At 51.5% G+C, this 17,718-nt stretch overlaps 1 protein-coding gene across 4 annotated transcripts; it reads right to left on the bottom strand.

Annotated features, from left to right (window-relative positions):
• Positions 1 to 60: 60 nt before the first annotated feature.
• Positions 61 to 8,783, bottom strand: ARL2 (ARF like GTPase 2). 4 transcript variants are annotated; one of them, XM_004051475.3, is made up of 5 exons: positions 7,979 to 8,783; positions 3,764 to 3,874; positions 3,505 to 3,667; positions 1,735 to 1,815; positions 61 to 524 (listed from the first exon to the last, which is right to left on the bottom strand). In XM_004051475.3, exons 1-5 carry the CDS (start codon positions 8,041 to 8,043, stop codon positions 390 to 392), a joined length of 555 nt encoding a protein of 184 aa, XP_004051523.1. In that variant the 5' UTR covers positions 8,044 to 8,783; the 3' UTR covers positions 61 to 389. The 4 variants fall into 4 exon arrangements, with proteins under 4 accessions (XP_004051523.1, XP_004051525.1, XP_055210434.1 ...); XM_055354459.1 differs by having other exon boundaries at positions 456 to 524; positions 1,735 to 1,909; XM_004051477.3 differs by lacking the exon at positions 1,735 to 1,815.
• Between the last annotated feature and the right edge of the window lie 8,935 nt (positions 8,784 to 17,718).

Here is a 17,718-nt window from a genome sequence, read left to right as displayed (position 1 = left end):
AGATTGAGGGTCCCAGGTGGTCTCTAACGCTGTTGAATCAACAAATGACTCAGCCAGGAATCGGGGCAAGGAGCAGTTTATTTCACAGCTGAGTGAAGGATGAGGCCCACAGCCTCGGTAGCAGCAGTAGCAGCTCCTCCCCGCCCAGCCCTCTCTTCTTGGTATGGTAGCCAAAGGCCAGGTCAGGAGCCAGAGAGACAGCCAGGGCACAGCCCTCCCGCCATGGGAGCCGGGTGGCCACAGAGCAGCAGTGGGCAGCAGTAGCAGCAGCAGGCTGGGGTGGAGGAGGGGGAGTGTTAGTTTGGCCGGCTGACTCCCATCCCCCCATGGGTAGTGTTTGGTGAAGGTTGAGGGACCTGGACTGCTAGGTGGGGGGCATCTGGAGTGGTTCAGTCAGCTGTGAAGATGCGGCTGGAAATGTCATCCAGGAGCCAGTCGATGCCTGGCAGCAGGTTCTCCCCGGTGACGGCGCTGCAGCCCTGGATGCACCAGTGGTGGCTGCGGATGGAGTCCAGCTCCAGGGCCTGGGAGGACAAAGGTGCTGATGGTGGTGGCCAGTGACTGCAGACCCTGCCTGCTGTGAGCCCCTTCCCTCCCCAGCCCAGAGGAACTCCACACCTTCCTCAAGGCCCTGCTCCAGGTCATCCCATCCAGGAAGCCCCGCCAGTCCCAGGGAGAGTTTGTCAGCCCCCAGGGGCACCTGGGCTCTCTGTCCAGTACCATGCCAGTGCCGCCCCTTAGTGATGTAAATGCAGCATGGGCTCCTGAGCATCCACCAGGATCCGGGCATCGTGCTAGGAGCCCCACACACCCTCTCTCACTCATTCTCCTCCAGCCCTCATGAGCCAGGGATTGCGTCGACCATTTCACCAAGGAGGAAACCAAAGTTCAGAGAGGTTAAGCAACCTGCCTAGGAGAACATAGCTCATAAGCGGCAGAGCCAAGATTTTAACCCTGCTCTTTCTCACTGTGGTGCTTGAGCACTAGAATCATGGTTAAAATGTGGGCTCTGGGGTCAGACACAGGCTTCCTGTCTATTTAGTGGCTGTGTGACCTGGGACAAGTTACCTAACCTCTGTGAGCCCGCTTCACCATCAGTAAAATAATAGTTCTCACCTCATGAGGTGGTTGTGAGAATGAAATGGGTTAATCCATGCAAGGAGCAGAGCATACTGAAAGCACTGACTTGTGCTGGCTACCGTTAGCCTGTGAACAACACATGCGCAGCTCTGCCTTCCCCAGGCTGTGGGCCACCCCATGCCTTATTAATCACTGGATCCCCAGTGCCCTGCATAGGTCCTGCCACCTAGCAGGGGCTAATAAATGCTTATTATTATTTTACTTCTTTTTTTTTTTTTTTTTTTGAGACGAAGTCTCACTCTTTTCCCACAGGCTGGAGTACAATGGCGCAATCTCGGCTCACTGCAACCTCCACGTCCTGGGTTCAAGCGATTCTCCTGTCTCAGCCTCCTGAGTAGCTGGGATTACAGGCGCACGCCACTGCACCCGGCTAATTTTTGTATTTTTAGTACAGATGGGGTTTCATCATGTTGGTCAGGCTGCTCTCGAACTCCTGACCTCAGGTGATCCACTCGCCTTGGCCTCCCAAAGTGCTGGTATTACAGGCATGAGCCACTGCACCCAGCCTTTTTGGTTATTTTTAATAAATGCTTTTAAAATAAATAAATGTGTGCCCCTTTCCCTCAGCGAGCCTGTCCCGGGGCCTGGACTCACCTCGCGGATGGCGTTAGAGGACAGTGCTCCAGGCAGGTCCTGCTTATTAGCAAAGATGAGGAGGGTTGCTCCGGCCAGGCGCTGGGGGAGAGAAGATAGAGGGGTGGGGTGGGGACTCAGAGGACAGCCTGACCCCTCCTCTAATGGCCCGGAGCATCTGGTGTGAAGGATCGACCTGGAAGATCAAGGTGAGGCCCCATGGTGGTGGGAGAGGCCCAGGAGTGAGTTTGTGGACGTAGCCATCAAGGCTGGCCCACATGGACGGAGCAACCCTGGGCCAGGGTTCTGGTTCCAGCCAACCACCACCCAGGGGACATTGCTGTCCCCATGCTCCAGCTTCCTCTTTCATGAACAGGGAGGGGTGTTGCATAAGATGATCCCTGAGCTCTCTGTGGTTCTAGACTGCTCCAATCTGTTGACCAGACATGCACAGAGGATGTGACCTCTCTCCCTCTTCTGGGTTCACACAGCCCTTTAACCGCTCCACTCCCGACAGGCCTCACTGTCCACCTCTGATTCTAGTTGTTTCCACATATGTGTCTGTGATTGGGAGAGATGTGGGTGGACGGGTCTAACCCTTGGGCCTTGACCTGCCTTGACCAGCATTTGACGGCCCTGATCTCATTTGACCTGCTCCACCCACATAGGAGATGTGTGCGGTGTGCCCAGGACAGTCCCCACTCTGCCTGCAGAATCCCCCCTTTCACTCTCACAAGTGTCCTCATTTTCAACTAAATGCAATTTTGTAGCCTGAATCAAACATTAGAACACAAAAAGCATATTAGTGGAAAAACTGGTGACATTCAAATAAAATCTGTAATTAAGATAATAGTAATTCACCAGTGTTGATTTATTAGTTTGGACAGGCCACGGTTAGGTAAGATGGGGAAGCAAGGTAAAGGGTATATGGGGGACCTCTGACCTCTGTACTATCTTTGCAAGTGTCCTTTTTTTTTTTTTTTTTGAGATGGAGTCTCACTCTGTTGCCCAGGCTGGAGTGCAGTGGCACAATCTCGGCTCACTGCAAGCTCCGCCTCCCAGGTTCACGCCATTTTCCTGCCTCAGCCTCCTGAGTAGCTGGGACTACAGGCGCCCGCCACCATGCCTGGCTAATTTTTTGTATTTTTAGTAGACACGGGGTTTCACCGTGTTAGCCAGGATGGTCTCGATCTCCTGACCTCGTGATCCGCCCGCTTCAGCCTCCCAAAGTGCTGGGATTACAGGCGTGAGCCACCGCACCCGGCCCCTTCCTTTTTTTTTTTTTGAGACAGGGTCTTGCTCTGTCGCCCAGGAGGCTGGAGTGCAGTGGCACGATCACAGCTCACTGCAGCCTCAACCTCCTGGGCTCAACTGATCCTCCTGTCTGAGCCTCCAGAGTAGCTAGGACTATAGGTGCGTGCCACCACCCCCGGCTGAGGTCACACAGCAAAGAGTCAGACTCTTGAGCCAGGCTCCATGGCCTCTCGAAGCTTCATACTGGCCTTGGGTCATCCTCCCTAAAGCCCAGTGATGTGGGTGTCATCATCACCATTTCAAGGCACAGAAACTGATGCTCAGGGTAGTGACGTAGTAACACCACAGGGATGTTAACTCAATCTCAGTCCACAGCATGTGTCCTGCCTCTGGCACCATGGGCCTCCCATGGTGGGTGCCCAGAGAAGGAAGGGATCCTGCCTCTGGTTTCCCTCTGGGGCCACGGGCCCCTCTGGGCATCTGCTGAGAAGGCAGCCACACGTCCATACATGTACACAAAGGGTAGGAGCTGCCCACCTCCTCCACCAGCAGGCTCTGGAGCTCCCGCTGGCAGTCCTGCATGCGCTGGCGGTCTGCGCTGTCCACTACCCAGATGAGGCCATCAGTGCTCTCAAAGTAGTTCCGCCAGTAGGACCGCAGGGACTTCTGGCCACCCACATCCCAGATGTTCAGCTTGAATCTGGGCAAGGAGCAGGTGACAGGAGGGTCAGCTAGGCCCCTCTCCCACCTTCCCTGCCCTGCTCTGGGCTGGCCCACCCACGGGGCCCCTGCTCACCCTCGGTGCTCCAGGGTCTTGATGTTGAAGCCCAGCGTTGGGGAGATGGTGTCGATGTCCTCCCCATTGAACTTCTTCAGGATGGTTGTCTTTCCAGCATTGTCCAGGCCACTGGGGCGCAGCAGGTTAAGGAGAAGTCCCTGTTCTCTGCCAGGTGGTGACATCATCGCAGAGCCCCTTAGGGGACTCATTATTTCCCACCATGTATCAAACTGAGTTGAGCACATGCCTGACCATAATCGGCCCACAATAAATATGAAAGTATCAAATTATAAATATCATCTCTACTGACCAAAAGCTCCTTAATTTGTTGAACACCTACTATGTGCCAGACCGTCTTCTGGGTGCTAGAGGACAAAGCCCTGCCCTTAGGAAGCTTACACTCTAGTGGAAAGACAGTCAATAAAGTATAAACAAATGAGAAAAGAAGGCCCTGGCAGATCCTGGCTAGCGCCATCAACACAACAGACAGGCTTTCCAAGAGGGCCATCAGAGGAGGCTCTTTCAGCTCAGGTGCCGGGGAAGGCCTCTCTGAGGTGTCTGGAGCTGAGACCCAAAATACAAGGAGCAAGCTTTTTGAAGAACTAAGGTAAGAACAAATATCTGGAGGCAGCCACCCTCATTTATTTCTGGAATATTCCAGACCTGCTACTGCACAGTGCAAATTAATGGGTGTGCTTACCTGTGGAGGGAACCACCCTCCTCTATCTTCCCAACACTGCAGCTCAGTTGGGCATGGTGGGGTGGGCGGGTCCTGGACTCGACCACCTTTCCCTGCTCATCCGGAGCTGGGGCGAATGACCCAGGCCCAGGAGAGGGGTGAGGAGGGCATTTCCCCTGAGGCCCAGCCTTAGCCCCTGGAACCTAGCTGCTGATGACCCCCTGCCCCCAAGCCATCATCCATGTTTCCTTCCCCTCTTGAGCATCCCCACTGGCTGATGAACTTGCCATTCTTTCTCCCACCTTAAAAAGAGCAAATAGGCCGGGCGCGGTGGCTCACACCTGTAATCCCAGCACTTTGGGAGGCCAAGGTGGGTGGATCACCTGAGGTCAGGAGTTCGAAACCAGCCTGACCAACAAGGTGAAACCCCATCTCTACTAAAACTACAAAAATTAGCCAGGCGTGGTGGCAGGCCCCTGTAGTCCCAGCTACTCGGGAGGCTGAGACAGGAGAATTGCTTGAATCCAGCAGGCAGAAGTTGCAATGAGCCAAGATCACACCACTGTACTCCAGCCTGGGCGACTCAGCGAGACCCCATCTCATTAAAAAAAAAAAAAAAAAAAAGAGCAAACAAAGCCCTTGATCTCTCTGCCCCATCTAGTTATTCATTTATATCTTTCCTTTTACAGGAAATCTCAAAATAGTTGTTCGTGCTCACCCCCATTTCTGCCTTCTTGCTCTTTCAAGAACACACTCCCATCAGGCTTTTGCTGCTGTTGTGGCCAAAACTGTCCTTACCAAGGTCAGTCCCCAAAGACCTCCCTGTGGCCCTCTAGTGCTGGGACAGCGCTCAGTCATCTTCTGTTCCCCACTCAGCACCTGATGGAGTGGCTCACCCTCCTCCCCAGCACATGCGCTGCCCTTGGCACTGGGACACACCCTCACCTGGTTCTACTCCTCACCTGACTTCGTCCTGGTACAACCGGGTTCTCCTCTCTGGCCATGCTCATCCCTGGGTGACCTCATCCAGGATCACAGCTTCAAATACCATCTCTATCCTGATAACACCCAAATGTGTACCTCCCACACACTGGACCTCAGTGCCTGCATCCAGCTGCCTGCCTGACACTTCTGGGCTGTCTCGGAGGCATCTCACATGGCACACACAGGCACACACAGGGTTCTCATCTCCACCCTGAACCTGCTCCTCCCCCAGTCCTCTCCATCTCAGCAAATGGTTCCTCACTCTTCTAATTGCTCAGGCCAGAAACTTCCATGACCTCACTACTTCCATCCTGGTCCAAGCCACCATCCTATCTCGCCTGCGTCACTGCAGTGGCCTAACTGGTCTCCGATTCCTTCTCTCCACTGCACTTCTCACTGAAAGGGAAAACCAAAAACCAAAAGGCCCTAGGTGAGGGGGTTCCCAGTCAACGCTCCTCCCCACTCCAGCCATACTGCCCTCCTCACCAGTCCTCTGAACACGCCAGTTAGTCCTCCCAGGGCCTCTGACTTGCTGTTCCCTTTGCTTTAAAGTTTCCGTCCCGCCCCCCAATTGCTATATGATTCAACCCTCGCCTCCCTCATGTACTCAATTGTCATTTTTTTTTTTTTTAACAGAGTTTCGCTCTTGTCACCCAGGCTGGAGTGCAATGGCATGATCTCAGCTCACTGCAGTCTCCGCCTCCCGGGTTCTGGCAATTCTCTTGCCTCAGCCTCCCAGGTAGCTGGGATTAAAGGTGTCCACCACCACATCCAGCTAATTTTTGTATTTTCAGTAGAGACGGGATTTCACCATGTTGGCCAGACTGGTCTCAAACTCCTGACATCAGGTGATCCATCCGCCCCAGCCTTTCAAAGTGCTGGTATTACAGGCATGAGCCACCACGCCCTGCCATCATACAGTGGCCTTCTTTGACCACCCTAAATTGCATTATTCTCCATACCTATATATGTAGTGGCAGTTCATCCTGGAGCAGTATAAGGCCCTGTTCCCCAGAAGCATGGTCCAAAGCATGGCCCATATATATATAGTATGTATGGAGAATATATATATGTATAAATAGAGACAGGGTCTCACTATGTTGCCCAGGCTGGTCTCAAACACCTGGGCTCAAGCGAGCCTCCCACCTCAGCCTCCCAAAGTGCTAGGGTTACAGGTGTGTGCCACCGCACCTAGCCTCTATTACATATTTTACTTACTTCCTGTGTTATCATCTTTCTACCCGTGGGCAACCCCCCCCCCCCCCCCACACACACGCATTACAGAATTTCCATGAAGGTAAGATTTTTTTGTTTTATTACCCTGGGCACTAGGACAGTGTCTAGCACATATTAGGCACTCAATATTTATCAAATGAGTGAACTGTATGCTTTTCTTAGAGCTCTTTAAAGCAGACATGCGGCCCGGCGCAGTGGCTCACGCCCATAATCCCAACAGTTTGGGAGGCCAAGGCGGGTTGATCACTTGAGGTCAGGAATTCGAGAACAGCCTGACCAACAAGGTGAAACCCCGTCTCTACTAACAATATTTAAAAAAATAGCCGGGCGTGGTGGCGGGCACCTGTAATCCCAGCTACTTGGGAGGCTGAGGCAGGAGAATTGCTTGAACTCGGGGGGCGGAGGCTGCAGCGAGCTGAGATTGTGCCACTGCACTCCAGCCTGGGCAACAAGAGCGAAACTCCGTCTCAAACAAAATAAAATAAAACAGACATGGGCCGGACTCCGTGGCTCATGCCTATATTCCCAGAGTTTTGGGAGGCTGAGGCAGGAGGATCACTTGAGCCTAGAAGCTGGAGGCTGCAGTGAGCCTTGATTGTGCCACTGCACCCCAGCCAGGGCAACAGAGCAAGACCCTGTCTCAAAAAACAAACCAGTCATGATGTGATTATTAAGTTATATGTGCACGTAAGCGTCTTATCTCCCCTGCCATTCCCCCGCGGAGCCTGGCACAGAGCTGGGGGAACAGGTGCGGGCGCCTAACTGGACTCAGAAGGCGCACAGGGCGCACGGGGCACTCGGGCCCACACACACACATCCTCAGCCGCAGGGACAACCACGGGCCGCGTAACACCAAAGAGACGGACTGTTGGATCCACGCTCGAAAGGATCCGCGGAGCCCACACGCGCCACCCGCCACCCGCCACCCCGCACGCCCCCGGGATTCGGAGCTCGAGGGCGGGGCCTGGGCCTGGAACCCTCGGGCCCGGGGGAGGAGATCAGAGCCGGGAGGGGAGCGGCCCCACGCTCGGGCCAGGCCGCCGGGTGGTGGCGTCCGAGTTATCTCCGGGACCCACCACCCCTGACATGCGGGCCGCCCAGCCCCGCCGCTGCGCCTGCAGGACCGCTTCTGCGGCCCTCGGAGCTGGCCCCTGCCCCAGTCCGGGGGTGCGGCTCCTCCCGGCCCGCCGGGGCGATTGGTGGGGCCCGCGTGGTGACGCCAGGGGCAGTTGGGACGCGCCGGCCGCCGCGTTCCGCTCCCGACAGGGGGCGCCCGGCACCGCCCGCCCGGCTGGACCCCGCTACCCTCGCGGCTCCGGCGTCCGGTAGGATACAGCATGAGCAGTCGCAGCTCCCGCTCTTTCTGCTTCATCTTCTTCAGAATGGTCAGGAGCCCCATGGTCACCGGAGCCCCCTCCCGGCCGCCGTTTCTTCCCAGTCCCGGGACCCCGCTCCCGGTTCCTGTTGGCTACCACGCTCGCCGACGGCATAGCCGATTGGCTGGACGCTCGTTTGGTCCCGCCCTTGCCGCACGTGACCGCGAGGTCGGCCGCGCAGCTGCTGCGAGGGTCCCTCTAGCGGCGCGGGGGGTTTCTATGCTGCCGCCCGCCCTGACGCTGCGCCTCCCGAGGGCTGAGGCTGGGGGAGCAAGGGCGAATCCCCCACCCTTTCCCCTGCCGGACTGGGGCTCTTGGCCGGAGCGGAAACCTTGAAGTTCCTGAGTTGCATCTTGGCTGCGTCTGACCTGAGAGTCAGAACCCAGGGCCCCCAGGTACGGACGAACTCATCCTGGGGCCAGTGTAGGCCCCCGTTCCCAGCAACACAGTCCAAATCCTGCTCATCTGGGCCCTCGGCATCGTCCTCTGACAGAGCGGAAAGCTGGGCCTCCCCCTACCCGGCTCCGGTGGCTCTCAATTCAGGGAGGCGGTGCCCTCTGGAGGCCGTTCGGAAACATGCGGGGCGTCCCTGGGTTCCAATGACGGAATTGTAGTCCCGCCCCAAAGGCTGCCCCCACCCAGAGGCCCAGCGTTTCCCTGTTGAGAAGCACAGTTTCTACTTTTGCAGATGGAAAAACTGAGGCCCAGATGGTGCTTAGCACAGTGGCTGACATGTAGTAGGTGCTCAATAAATATTTGTTGTTGAATGAATGGCTTTGTCCAAGAGTTTCATTCTTTAGCGCTCAAGAAGTCCAGAAGAAGTGAGGAAATAGGTCAAGGACCAAGCCCTTTTGTAAACTCAGAAGACAGCCTTATTGTCTTAATTCGGGCCCCAGCCGGCTGCAGGGTAAGTGTGAATAGGCAGCACGGAAGAGCCTCTCTCATGCTTGGGAAAGAGCTCTCAGCACCAGCTGAGGACAATGGCTAACTCCTGTGTAACTGCAACGCACTTCACGTGTTCAGCTTCATCCTCCCTGCAACCCTGAGAGGTTTATATTCTTTTCGTAGCTATGATAATGGAATCCAGAGTGTTTAAGGAGCATGGGTAAGATTCAAACTCAGGTCTAGTAAATGGTAAAGCACAATGTCTTCATGCCTCCATGAAGTTTGCCTAGAGAGAGGTCTGGAAAAAGCTGGAGCTTCCATCTTGCAGAAAGGGGCTTGTGGTCAGAGGAGGGCTGAACAGATAGGCTGCCTGAGTGGGACCCTTCGGTCAGCACCATTTACCCTCCATCACACACACACAAAGGAAGAAAGTGAGCACAGCGCCTACCCAGAGGCTTCGAAATGCAGCTAAGATCAAAATGGGAAATGCTGGCCGGGCGCCATGGCTCACGCCTGTAATCCCAGCACTTTGGGAGGCCGAGGCAGGTGGATCACGAGGTCAGGAGTTCAAGACCAGCCTGGCCAACATGGTGAAACCCCGTCTCTACTAAGAATACAAAAAATTAGCTGGGCGTGGTGGCGGCACCTGTAATCCCAGCTATTCGGGAGGCTGAGGCAGAGAATTGCTTGAACCCAGGAGACGGAGGTTGCAGTGAGCTGAGATTGTGCCACTGCACTCCAGACTGGGCGACAGAGTGAGACTCCGTCTCAAAAAAAAAAAAAAAAAGAAATGTCTAGAGGTAGGAGCCTGCCAACCTGCTTCTAGGAGCCTGCACCACAGACATTCTGGCACTGCACAGGAAGAATGAAGTTCACTGTGGCATGGTTTGGAACAGCAAGAAATTGGAAAAAACCTAAGTGCCTCCAGTGAGGGCAGGTTACCTGAGCCGGCGTAGGTGCATGTGAATTCATGAAGCCCTTAAAACAGTGAAGTGGGCCAGGCGCAGTGGCTCATGTCTAATCCCAGCACTTTGGAAGGCAGAGGTGAGTGGATTGCTTGAGCCCAGGAGTTCAAGACCAGCCTGGCCAACTTAGGGAGACTCCCATCTCTATAAGAAATACAAAAATTAGCCAGACATGCTCATTTGAACCCAGGAGGCGAAGGTTGCAGTGAGCTGAAATTGTGCCACTGCACTCCAGCCTGGGCGAAAGAGTCTGTCTCAAAAAAAAAAAAAAAAAAAAATTAGGTGTAGTGGTGCACATCTGTAGTTCCAGCTACCTAGGAGGCCAAGGTGGGAACCAGGGAGGATAAGGCTGCAGTGAGCCGTGATCATGCCACTGCACTCTAGCTTTCATGACAGAGTTAGACCCTGTCTCAAAGAAACAGAAAACAGTGAGGCGGAGCTGTAAGATACCAGTGTGGAAAGATGTCCGCGCCATATTAAATGAAAAACAAAAACAAAAATTCAGTCCTATTTTAGTTTTAAAAATAACATTAACTGGAAATATGCCCACTTAGCAATGTTTTTTAATCTATAAGATGCATTCCATTAAGGAAGTGGATTGTAAAATTAGTGTCACAAATAGGTTGAACTGTATGAAATTGCCCATATTTGACAGTTTTGATACACAGATGTGTTTCAAATGGTTCAACCTAGTAGCATTAACAAAAATGAAATAGAATGAACAGAACTGAAAACATTACTACCTTTACCCATGTAGTAAAGCTAAGTAGTGTTTGGTGAAACATTTGTTTTAGATATTTATACAGATATGTGTACTTCTCATTGTGAATCACAGTCACAAAAGTTTGAAAATCAGGGCAATGAAGTGTGGGAGAACATAAAATTATTGCCTTGGGTGTTTCTATATTTTCTTTTTTTCTTTGAGACAGAGTCTGGCTCTGTCACCCAGGATGGAGTGCAGTGGCACAATCCTGGCTCACTGCAACTTTTGCCTCCCAGGTTCAAGCTATTCTCCTGCCTCAGTCTCCTGAGTAGCTGGGATTACAGGCATGAGCCACCATGCACGGCTAATTTTTATATTTTCAGTAAAGGCAGGGTTTCACCATGTTGGCCAGCTGGTCACAAACTCCTGGCCTCAAGAGATTTGCCTTCCTCAGCCTCCCAAAGGGCTGGGATTACAGGTGTGAGCCACCGCACCCAGCCTTGGATTGTTTTATTTCCTACCAGTAGCATTGAAAGAACTTGTTCAAATGTCTGGCTTAAAGTCTTGCTTGTCCATGCTGTTGTTCCCAGGGGCCACATAGTAGAATTTCAGTAAATAGAAATTTAAAAAATAAAAATAAACAACATCCAAGCTCTGTGAAAAAGGGGGAGTTCAGGAAGTAACTATGTTTAGCTTTTTTTTTTTTTTTTGAGACAGAGTCTTGCTCTGTCGCCCAGGCTGGAGTGCAGTGGCGCGATCTCGGCTCACTGCAAGCTCCGCCTCCCAGGTTCACACCATTCTCCTGCCTCAGCCTCCCGAGTAGCTGGGACTAAAGGTGCCCGCCACTAGGCCTGGCTAAGTTTTTGTATTTTTAGTAGAGATGGGGTTTCACCGCATTAGCCAGGATGGTCTCGATCTCCTGACCTCATGATCCGCCGGCCTTGGACTCCCAAAGTGCTGGGATTACAGGCGTGAGCCACCGCGCCCGGCCAACTATGTTTAACTTTTTAAACATATTTTAGAGACAGGGTCTCACTCTGTCACCCAGGCTGGAGTGCAGTGGCACAATCATGGCTCACTGCAGCCTCAAGCAGTCCTCCCATGTCAGTCTCCTGAGTAGCTGGGACTACAGGTGCATGCCATCAAGCCCGGCTAATTTTTAAAATTTTTTTGTAGAGACGAAGGTCTCGCTGTGTTACCCGGGCTGGTCTTGAACTCCTGTGCTTAGGTGATCCTCTCACCTCAGACTTCCAAAGTGCTGGGATTACAGGCATGAGCCACCCCACTTGGCCTGTGTTTAACTTTTGAAGAACTGACTGTAGCTAGAAATTGGGTGGAGAGGCGTTTAAAGACAAGTAAGGGGCCTCATTACGAGCTGTGTCTTCATTTGCCTCATGGAAAGGAGGAGAGCTCTTTTTTTTTTCTTTTTTTTTTTTTTTGAGACGAAGTTTTGCTCTTGTTGCCCAGGTTGGAGTGCAATGGCAAAATCTCGGCTCACTGCAACCTCCATCTCCAAGGTTCAAGCGATTCTCCTGCCTCAGCCTCCCAAGTAACTGGGATTACAGGTGTGCGCCACCACACCTGGCTAATTGTGTATTTTTAGTAGAGACGGGGGTTTCACCATGTTTGTCAGGCTGGTCTCGAACTCCTGACCTCAAGTCATCCACCTCGGCCTCCCAAAGTGCTGGGATTACAGGCATGAGCCACTGCACCTGGCTTTTTTTCTTTCTTTTTTTTTTTACTTTCAAGCAGAGGAACAGAAGAGAGCTCTTAAATAAAATCTTTGGGAAATACCTTTGGAAGAAAACTAGAAAAGAAGATGTATAGAGCTGTAGTTATATATAACTGTGAATATGAATATATATATATATTTTTTTTTTCACAAGAAAGAATCGTGAAATTAAAATACCCAAATCATGACATCTGTGAAACCTGCTTTTGAAGGGGAAACTTCTTAGGGCCGAGTAAGTGGCTTGTAACTTGAGGATAGAGATCTACAGCCTTTTAACAAGGCATGTTTACTCAACGTCTAGAAAGAAAAATTTGGCATTATTATTATTTTTAAGACAGGGTCTCACATTATTATTATTATTATTATTATTTTTGAGATGGGGTCTCACTCTATCACCTACACTGAAGTGCAGTGGCACAATCATGGCTCACTGCAGCCTTGATTTCCCTGGGCTCAGGTGATCCTCCCATCTCAGCCATCTGAGTAGCTGGGACTAAAGTTCTGTGCCACCACACGCAGCTAATTTTTGTATTTTTTGTAGAGACTGGGTTTTGCCATGTTGCCCAGACTGATCTCAAACTCTGGGCCCCAAGCGATCCTCCCATCTTGACCTCCCAAAGTGCTGGGATTACAGGCGTGACCCACTGTGCCGGGCCTGAAAATTTGGCATTATAGTTTTAATTTTAAAAAGTAAATCATTTTAATCAGCCATTATATTTCGTGAATTACCTTTATAATAATAAGAAAAGTAACAAAATTCTATATTCTGGAACCAGAAGAAAAAAAGGCCAGGGGAGAAGACTCTGCTTAAATTAGAATTGCTGGCCATTAAGCATTAGCAAGGAGTATACCCAAGTATTTTATTTATTTATTTATTTATTTATATTTATATCTAAATATTTATTTTTAAGTTTGCTCTAGACGCACAGTTTCTGTGTGTGTGTGTGTGTGTGTGTGTGTGTGTGTGTTTTTGAGACAGGGTCTCATTCTGTCATCCAGGCTGAAGTGCAGTGGCATGATCACAGCTCACTGCAGCCTCGTCCTCCCAGGCTCACATGATCCTCCCACCTCACCATCCCAAGTAGCTGGGACCACAAGCACATGCCACCATGCCCAGCTATTTTTTTTATTTAAAAATTTTTTTTTCTTAAATAATGATGAGGCTGGGCACGGTGGCTCACGCCTGTAATCCCAGTGCTTTGGGAGGCCAAGCTGGGTGGATCACTTGAGGCCAAGAGTTTGAGACCAGCCTGGCCAACATGGCAAAACCTCGTCTCTACTAAAAATACAAAAAATAGGCCGGGTGTGGTCACACGCACCTGTAGTCCCAGCTACTTGGGAGGCTGAGGCAGGAGAATCACTTGAACCCCGGGGGTGGTGGGTGGCAGCGGAGGTTGCAGTGAGCCGAGATTGCGCCACTGCACTCCAGCCTGTATGAGACAGAATGAGACTGTCTCAAAATAAAATTAAAAAAAAGAAGGAGCAAGTTATGATTGTGTTCATGTGTGAGAAGCAGCACTTATATCTGGTGTAAATTGCTCCAGATTTCTTACACTTACAAAGGAGTCTCACGAAGAGATGGGAAATTGGGTTCTCTGGAGTCTTAGTTTTCCCTGTTTAACCCTTCACTGTCATTTGTTGCCCTCTGTGGACTTGCCTTATTTTTCTGCAGTGTTGCAGCAAGTGAAGTATTCTTCATGCAGCTGCTCATGAAACCTTCACCGGGAGGCGGCAGATATCTGTGTTAGAGGAGTCTCTTTCCCTTATAGATGATCTAAGTTAAATTACTACCAAGTCTAGAGTGCACCAGCTTCAGACATGAGAGGCCCAAACGATGTCATTGGGAGTCAGACTCTTACTCTATCTGCTGTCCTCCGGGCTGGCTACATTCTCAGGCAGAACCCGCTCATGGGAGTAGGACGGCCACCAGAAACACCAGCTTAGTATCACCCCAGGGGGGCACATCCCCAGACCCTGTCACTTTCCCAGTAACTCCAACAAAACTCCCAGGCCTGTCCTTCCTTGGTCTGGCTTGGGTCATGTGCCTATTCCTGACATCAATCACTGTGACCAGGTGAGATTGGCAAGGCCAGGGCCCCAGGACCATGCTGGAGCGCAGGGTTGGGGTCACCTTGCTGCCCAGGCTAACCTCAAAATCCTAGGTTTAAGTGATCTCCCCACCTTGGCCTCCCAAAGTGTTGGGATTACAGGCGTGAGCCACCATGTCCAGCCTATTTAATTCTTTTAAACTACATTGTTTATATTAGATTGTTTATAATAAAGTTACAGTTTTAATGAGAAGACAGAAAACCTGTTTTCCCTCTCTGATAAGACAATCTAGGATGCCAGTCTTATTTTTTGGACCACATGCCTGTGACAGAGGCACCAATAAGCACGTGCTGGCAGCTTACCCAAGTGTAGGTTTTGTCCTACTAATTAATAAGCAAAGAACTGGAAGCACAGAGATGGCAACTGCATACAGACCATAGTTCTGCCCTCCCACCACCAATCTTCCTGTAGGTTTTTTTTTTTTTTTTTATTTCCAGACAGTCTCACTCTGTCACCCAGGCTGGAGTGCAGTGGTGCAATCTTGGCTCACTGCAACCTCCACCTACCTGGTTCAAGCGATTCTCCTGCCTCAGCCTCCCAAGTAGCTGGGATTACAGGCATGCACCACCATGCCTGGCTAATTTTTGTATTTTTAGAAGAGATAGGGTTTCACCATGTTGGCCAGGCTGGTCTTGAACTCCTGGGTTCAAGTGATCCACCCATCTCGGCCTCCCAAAGTGCTGGGTTTATAGGCGTGAGCTGCTCTGCTCAGCCTATGTAGGTTTTACGTATCTAAAGGCAGCCAGGTCCTCAGTGCTGGTCAGTGATGATTCAGTGGGTGTGTACATCCTGCATGCCACTGCTGCATGCCTCATAAGACAAGTCAGAGTGTTCAAGCATCTGTGTTACAGGTCTTAGCCCAGCTGCCTGTGTGGGAGGCAGCAGAGGCATCCTCTCCAACTTCCAGATGACAAAAGGAGGTGTTATTCACCACGCAAAGGCACATGACATCTGCAAGCTTTTCCAGAACCTTAGGAGGTAGAAAGGACTTGAAAATCTGAGATCTTCCAACAGCCATGTGCTCGTACACCTCACCTGTTGCCTGTGGCCCCTCAGGAGCAAAGCTGTGCTAGATGCTCCTCGCCTCCATGGGGCCAGGCCTGGTGAATGAACGCAGGAGCGCAGCTGCTGCCCCTGGTTGCCCGTGTCCTGCTGTGCCCTCACTCCGGAACCTAAGAGGCAAGTACCACTCTTCTCTCCGCATGACAGACCCCCCCCCACTCACCTGGATCGCTGCAGCAGCCTCCTGACCGGCTTCCCTGCTCCCCTGCTCCAAGGCACAGGGACCCTTTTTTATTTATTTAATTAATTAATTAATTATTTATTGAGACAGAGTCTTACTCTGTCACCCAGGCTGGAGTGCAGTGACGTGATCTTGGCTCACTGCAACCTCCGCCTCCTGGGTTCAAATGATTCTTGTGCTGCAGCTTCCAGAGTACCTGGGACTACAGGCATGAGCCACCATGTCTGGCTAATTTTTGTATTTTTAGTAGAGATGGGGTTTCATCACGTTGGCCAGGCTGGTCTCGAATTCCTGACCTCAGGTGATCCACCTACCTCGGCCTCCCAAAGTGCGGGGATTACAGGCATGAGCCACTGTGCCCGGCCAACCTTTTTATTTTTTATTTTTATTTATTATCATTATTATTATTATTTTGAGATAGAATCTCACTCTGTCACCTAGGCTGGAGTGCAGTGGCATGATCTTGACTCACTGCAACCTCTGCCTTCTGGGTTCAAGCGATTCTTCTGCCTCAGCCTCCCGAGTAGCTGGGATTACAGGCATCCACCACCATACCCAGCTAATTTCTGTGTTTTTAGTAGAGACAGGGTTTCGCCATGTTGGCCAGGCTGGTCTCGAACTCCTGACCTCTGGTGATCTGCCCACATCTGCCTCCCAAAGTGCTGGGATTACAGGTGTGAGCTACCATGCCCAGCCTATTTATTTATTTTGAGACAGAGTCTTGCTCAGTGGTGCAATCTCGGCTCACTGCAGCCACTACCTCCTGGGTTCAAGTGATCCTCCCACCTCAGCCTTCCAAGCATGCACCACTACATCCAGCTAATTTTTGTATTTTTAACAGAGGTGGGTTTTCATCATGTTGGCCAGGCTGGTCTCGAACTCCTGACCTCAAGTGATCCTTCTGCCTCGGCCTCCCAAAGTGCTGGGATTACAGGTGTGAGCCACCATGCCCGACCAGGGACCCTTTTAACCTATGTGTCAGATCATGTTCTCCTCTGCTCAGAGCTCTCTGGTGCTCTCTGTATCTTTCAGAGTAAAAGCCCAAGGTTCTCACTGGCCTATGAGCCCCTGCGTGAATGGCCTGTGGCCTCCACCCCAATCTCTTGCTCCCTGGACCCTGCCAGTCCCAGGAGTCCACTACACCACTCTGCCCCCGACCCCAGCCGGTACCTCACTGTCACGGCTCTCTCCTCTTTAATTCTTTGCTCAAAAGTCCAATGTCAAAAACAATTTTTTTTGTTCAAATATCTCAACAAGGCTCAGTCTGACCCCACTATTTACATGTGAAATCCCCCACCCCACACTCCCCACGGCCCTTACCTAGCTCTCTTTTCCCCGTGGTACCTGTGGACTCCCACCAGACTAGATAATTCACTTAACGTAATTATCGTCTCCCTGCTCCTCCCTAGGATGGAAATTTCACAAGGGCAGGATTTGGATCTTTTTTTAAAAAACAGATGTCTCCCAGCACCTAGAGCAGGGCCTGCCACATAACAGATGCTCAGGAAATAGTTGCTGCGTGATAGAAATAGGGATAGAGGTTTGTGAATTGCTTTCTAGCTGCTCACACGGACAGGAAGCAGCAGGGCTTCACCAGCCTTGTTCTTACCATCAGGTTTCTCAGCCCCCCAAGCTGAGGCAGACCCGGCTCCCACTCTCTGAGATCCCCACAGATTCCAACTCCCACACCAGGCCCAAATCAAAAAAGGCATCTTGGCTGGGCACAGTGGCGCATGCCTGTAATCCCAGCACTTTGGGAAGCTGAGGCGGGTGGATTACCTGAGGTCACCCTGAACAACATGGCGAAACCCCATCTCTACTAAAAATACAAAAACTAGCTGGGTGTGGTGCAGGGCATGGTGCTGGGCACCTGTAATCCTAGCTACTCGGGAGGCTGAGGCAGAAGAATTGCTTGAACTCGGGAGACAGAGGTTACAGTGAGCTGAGATCGCACCACTGCACTCCAGCCAGGGCAACAGAGCGAGACTCTGTCTCAAAAAAAAAGGGCATCTCATAGGTACTGCCTCCCGACGGGTGCCAGGAAGGGAAGACTGAGCCCTG

The sequence above is a fragment of the Gorilla gorilla genome, chromosome 9 (assembly GCF_029281585.2).
Source record: "Gorilla gorilla gorilla isolate KB3781 chromosome 9, NHGRI_mGorGor1-v2.1_pri, whole genome shotgun sequence".
In the NCBI taxonomy this organism is placed as follows: Eukaryota; Metazoa; Chordata; class Mammalia; order Primates; family Hominidae; genus Gorilla; species Gorilla gorilla.
Note: the sequence above shows the minus strand (reverse complement) of the source record. Positions and strands in the feature narration are given on the sequence as shown.

What these genes read in the sequence shown, in the direction of transcription:
- ARL2 (XM_019036024.3), bottom strand. Translation starts at nt 8,043, where the DNA reads ATGGGGCTCCTGACCATTCTGAAGAAGATGAAGCAGAAAGAGCGGGAG. An exon ending in GAGCTGCGACTGCTCATGCT is followed by an intron (nt 3,875 to 7,978) that starts GTATCCTACCGG and finishes GCTGCGCCCCAG; the next exon opens with TGGCCTGGACAATGCTGGAA. An exon ending in AAGACCCTGGAGCACCGAGG is followed by an intron (nt 3,668 to 3,763) that starts GTGAGCAGGGGC and finishes CTCCTTGCCCAG; the next exon opens with ATTCAAGCTGAACATCTGGG.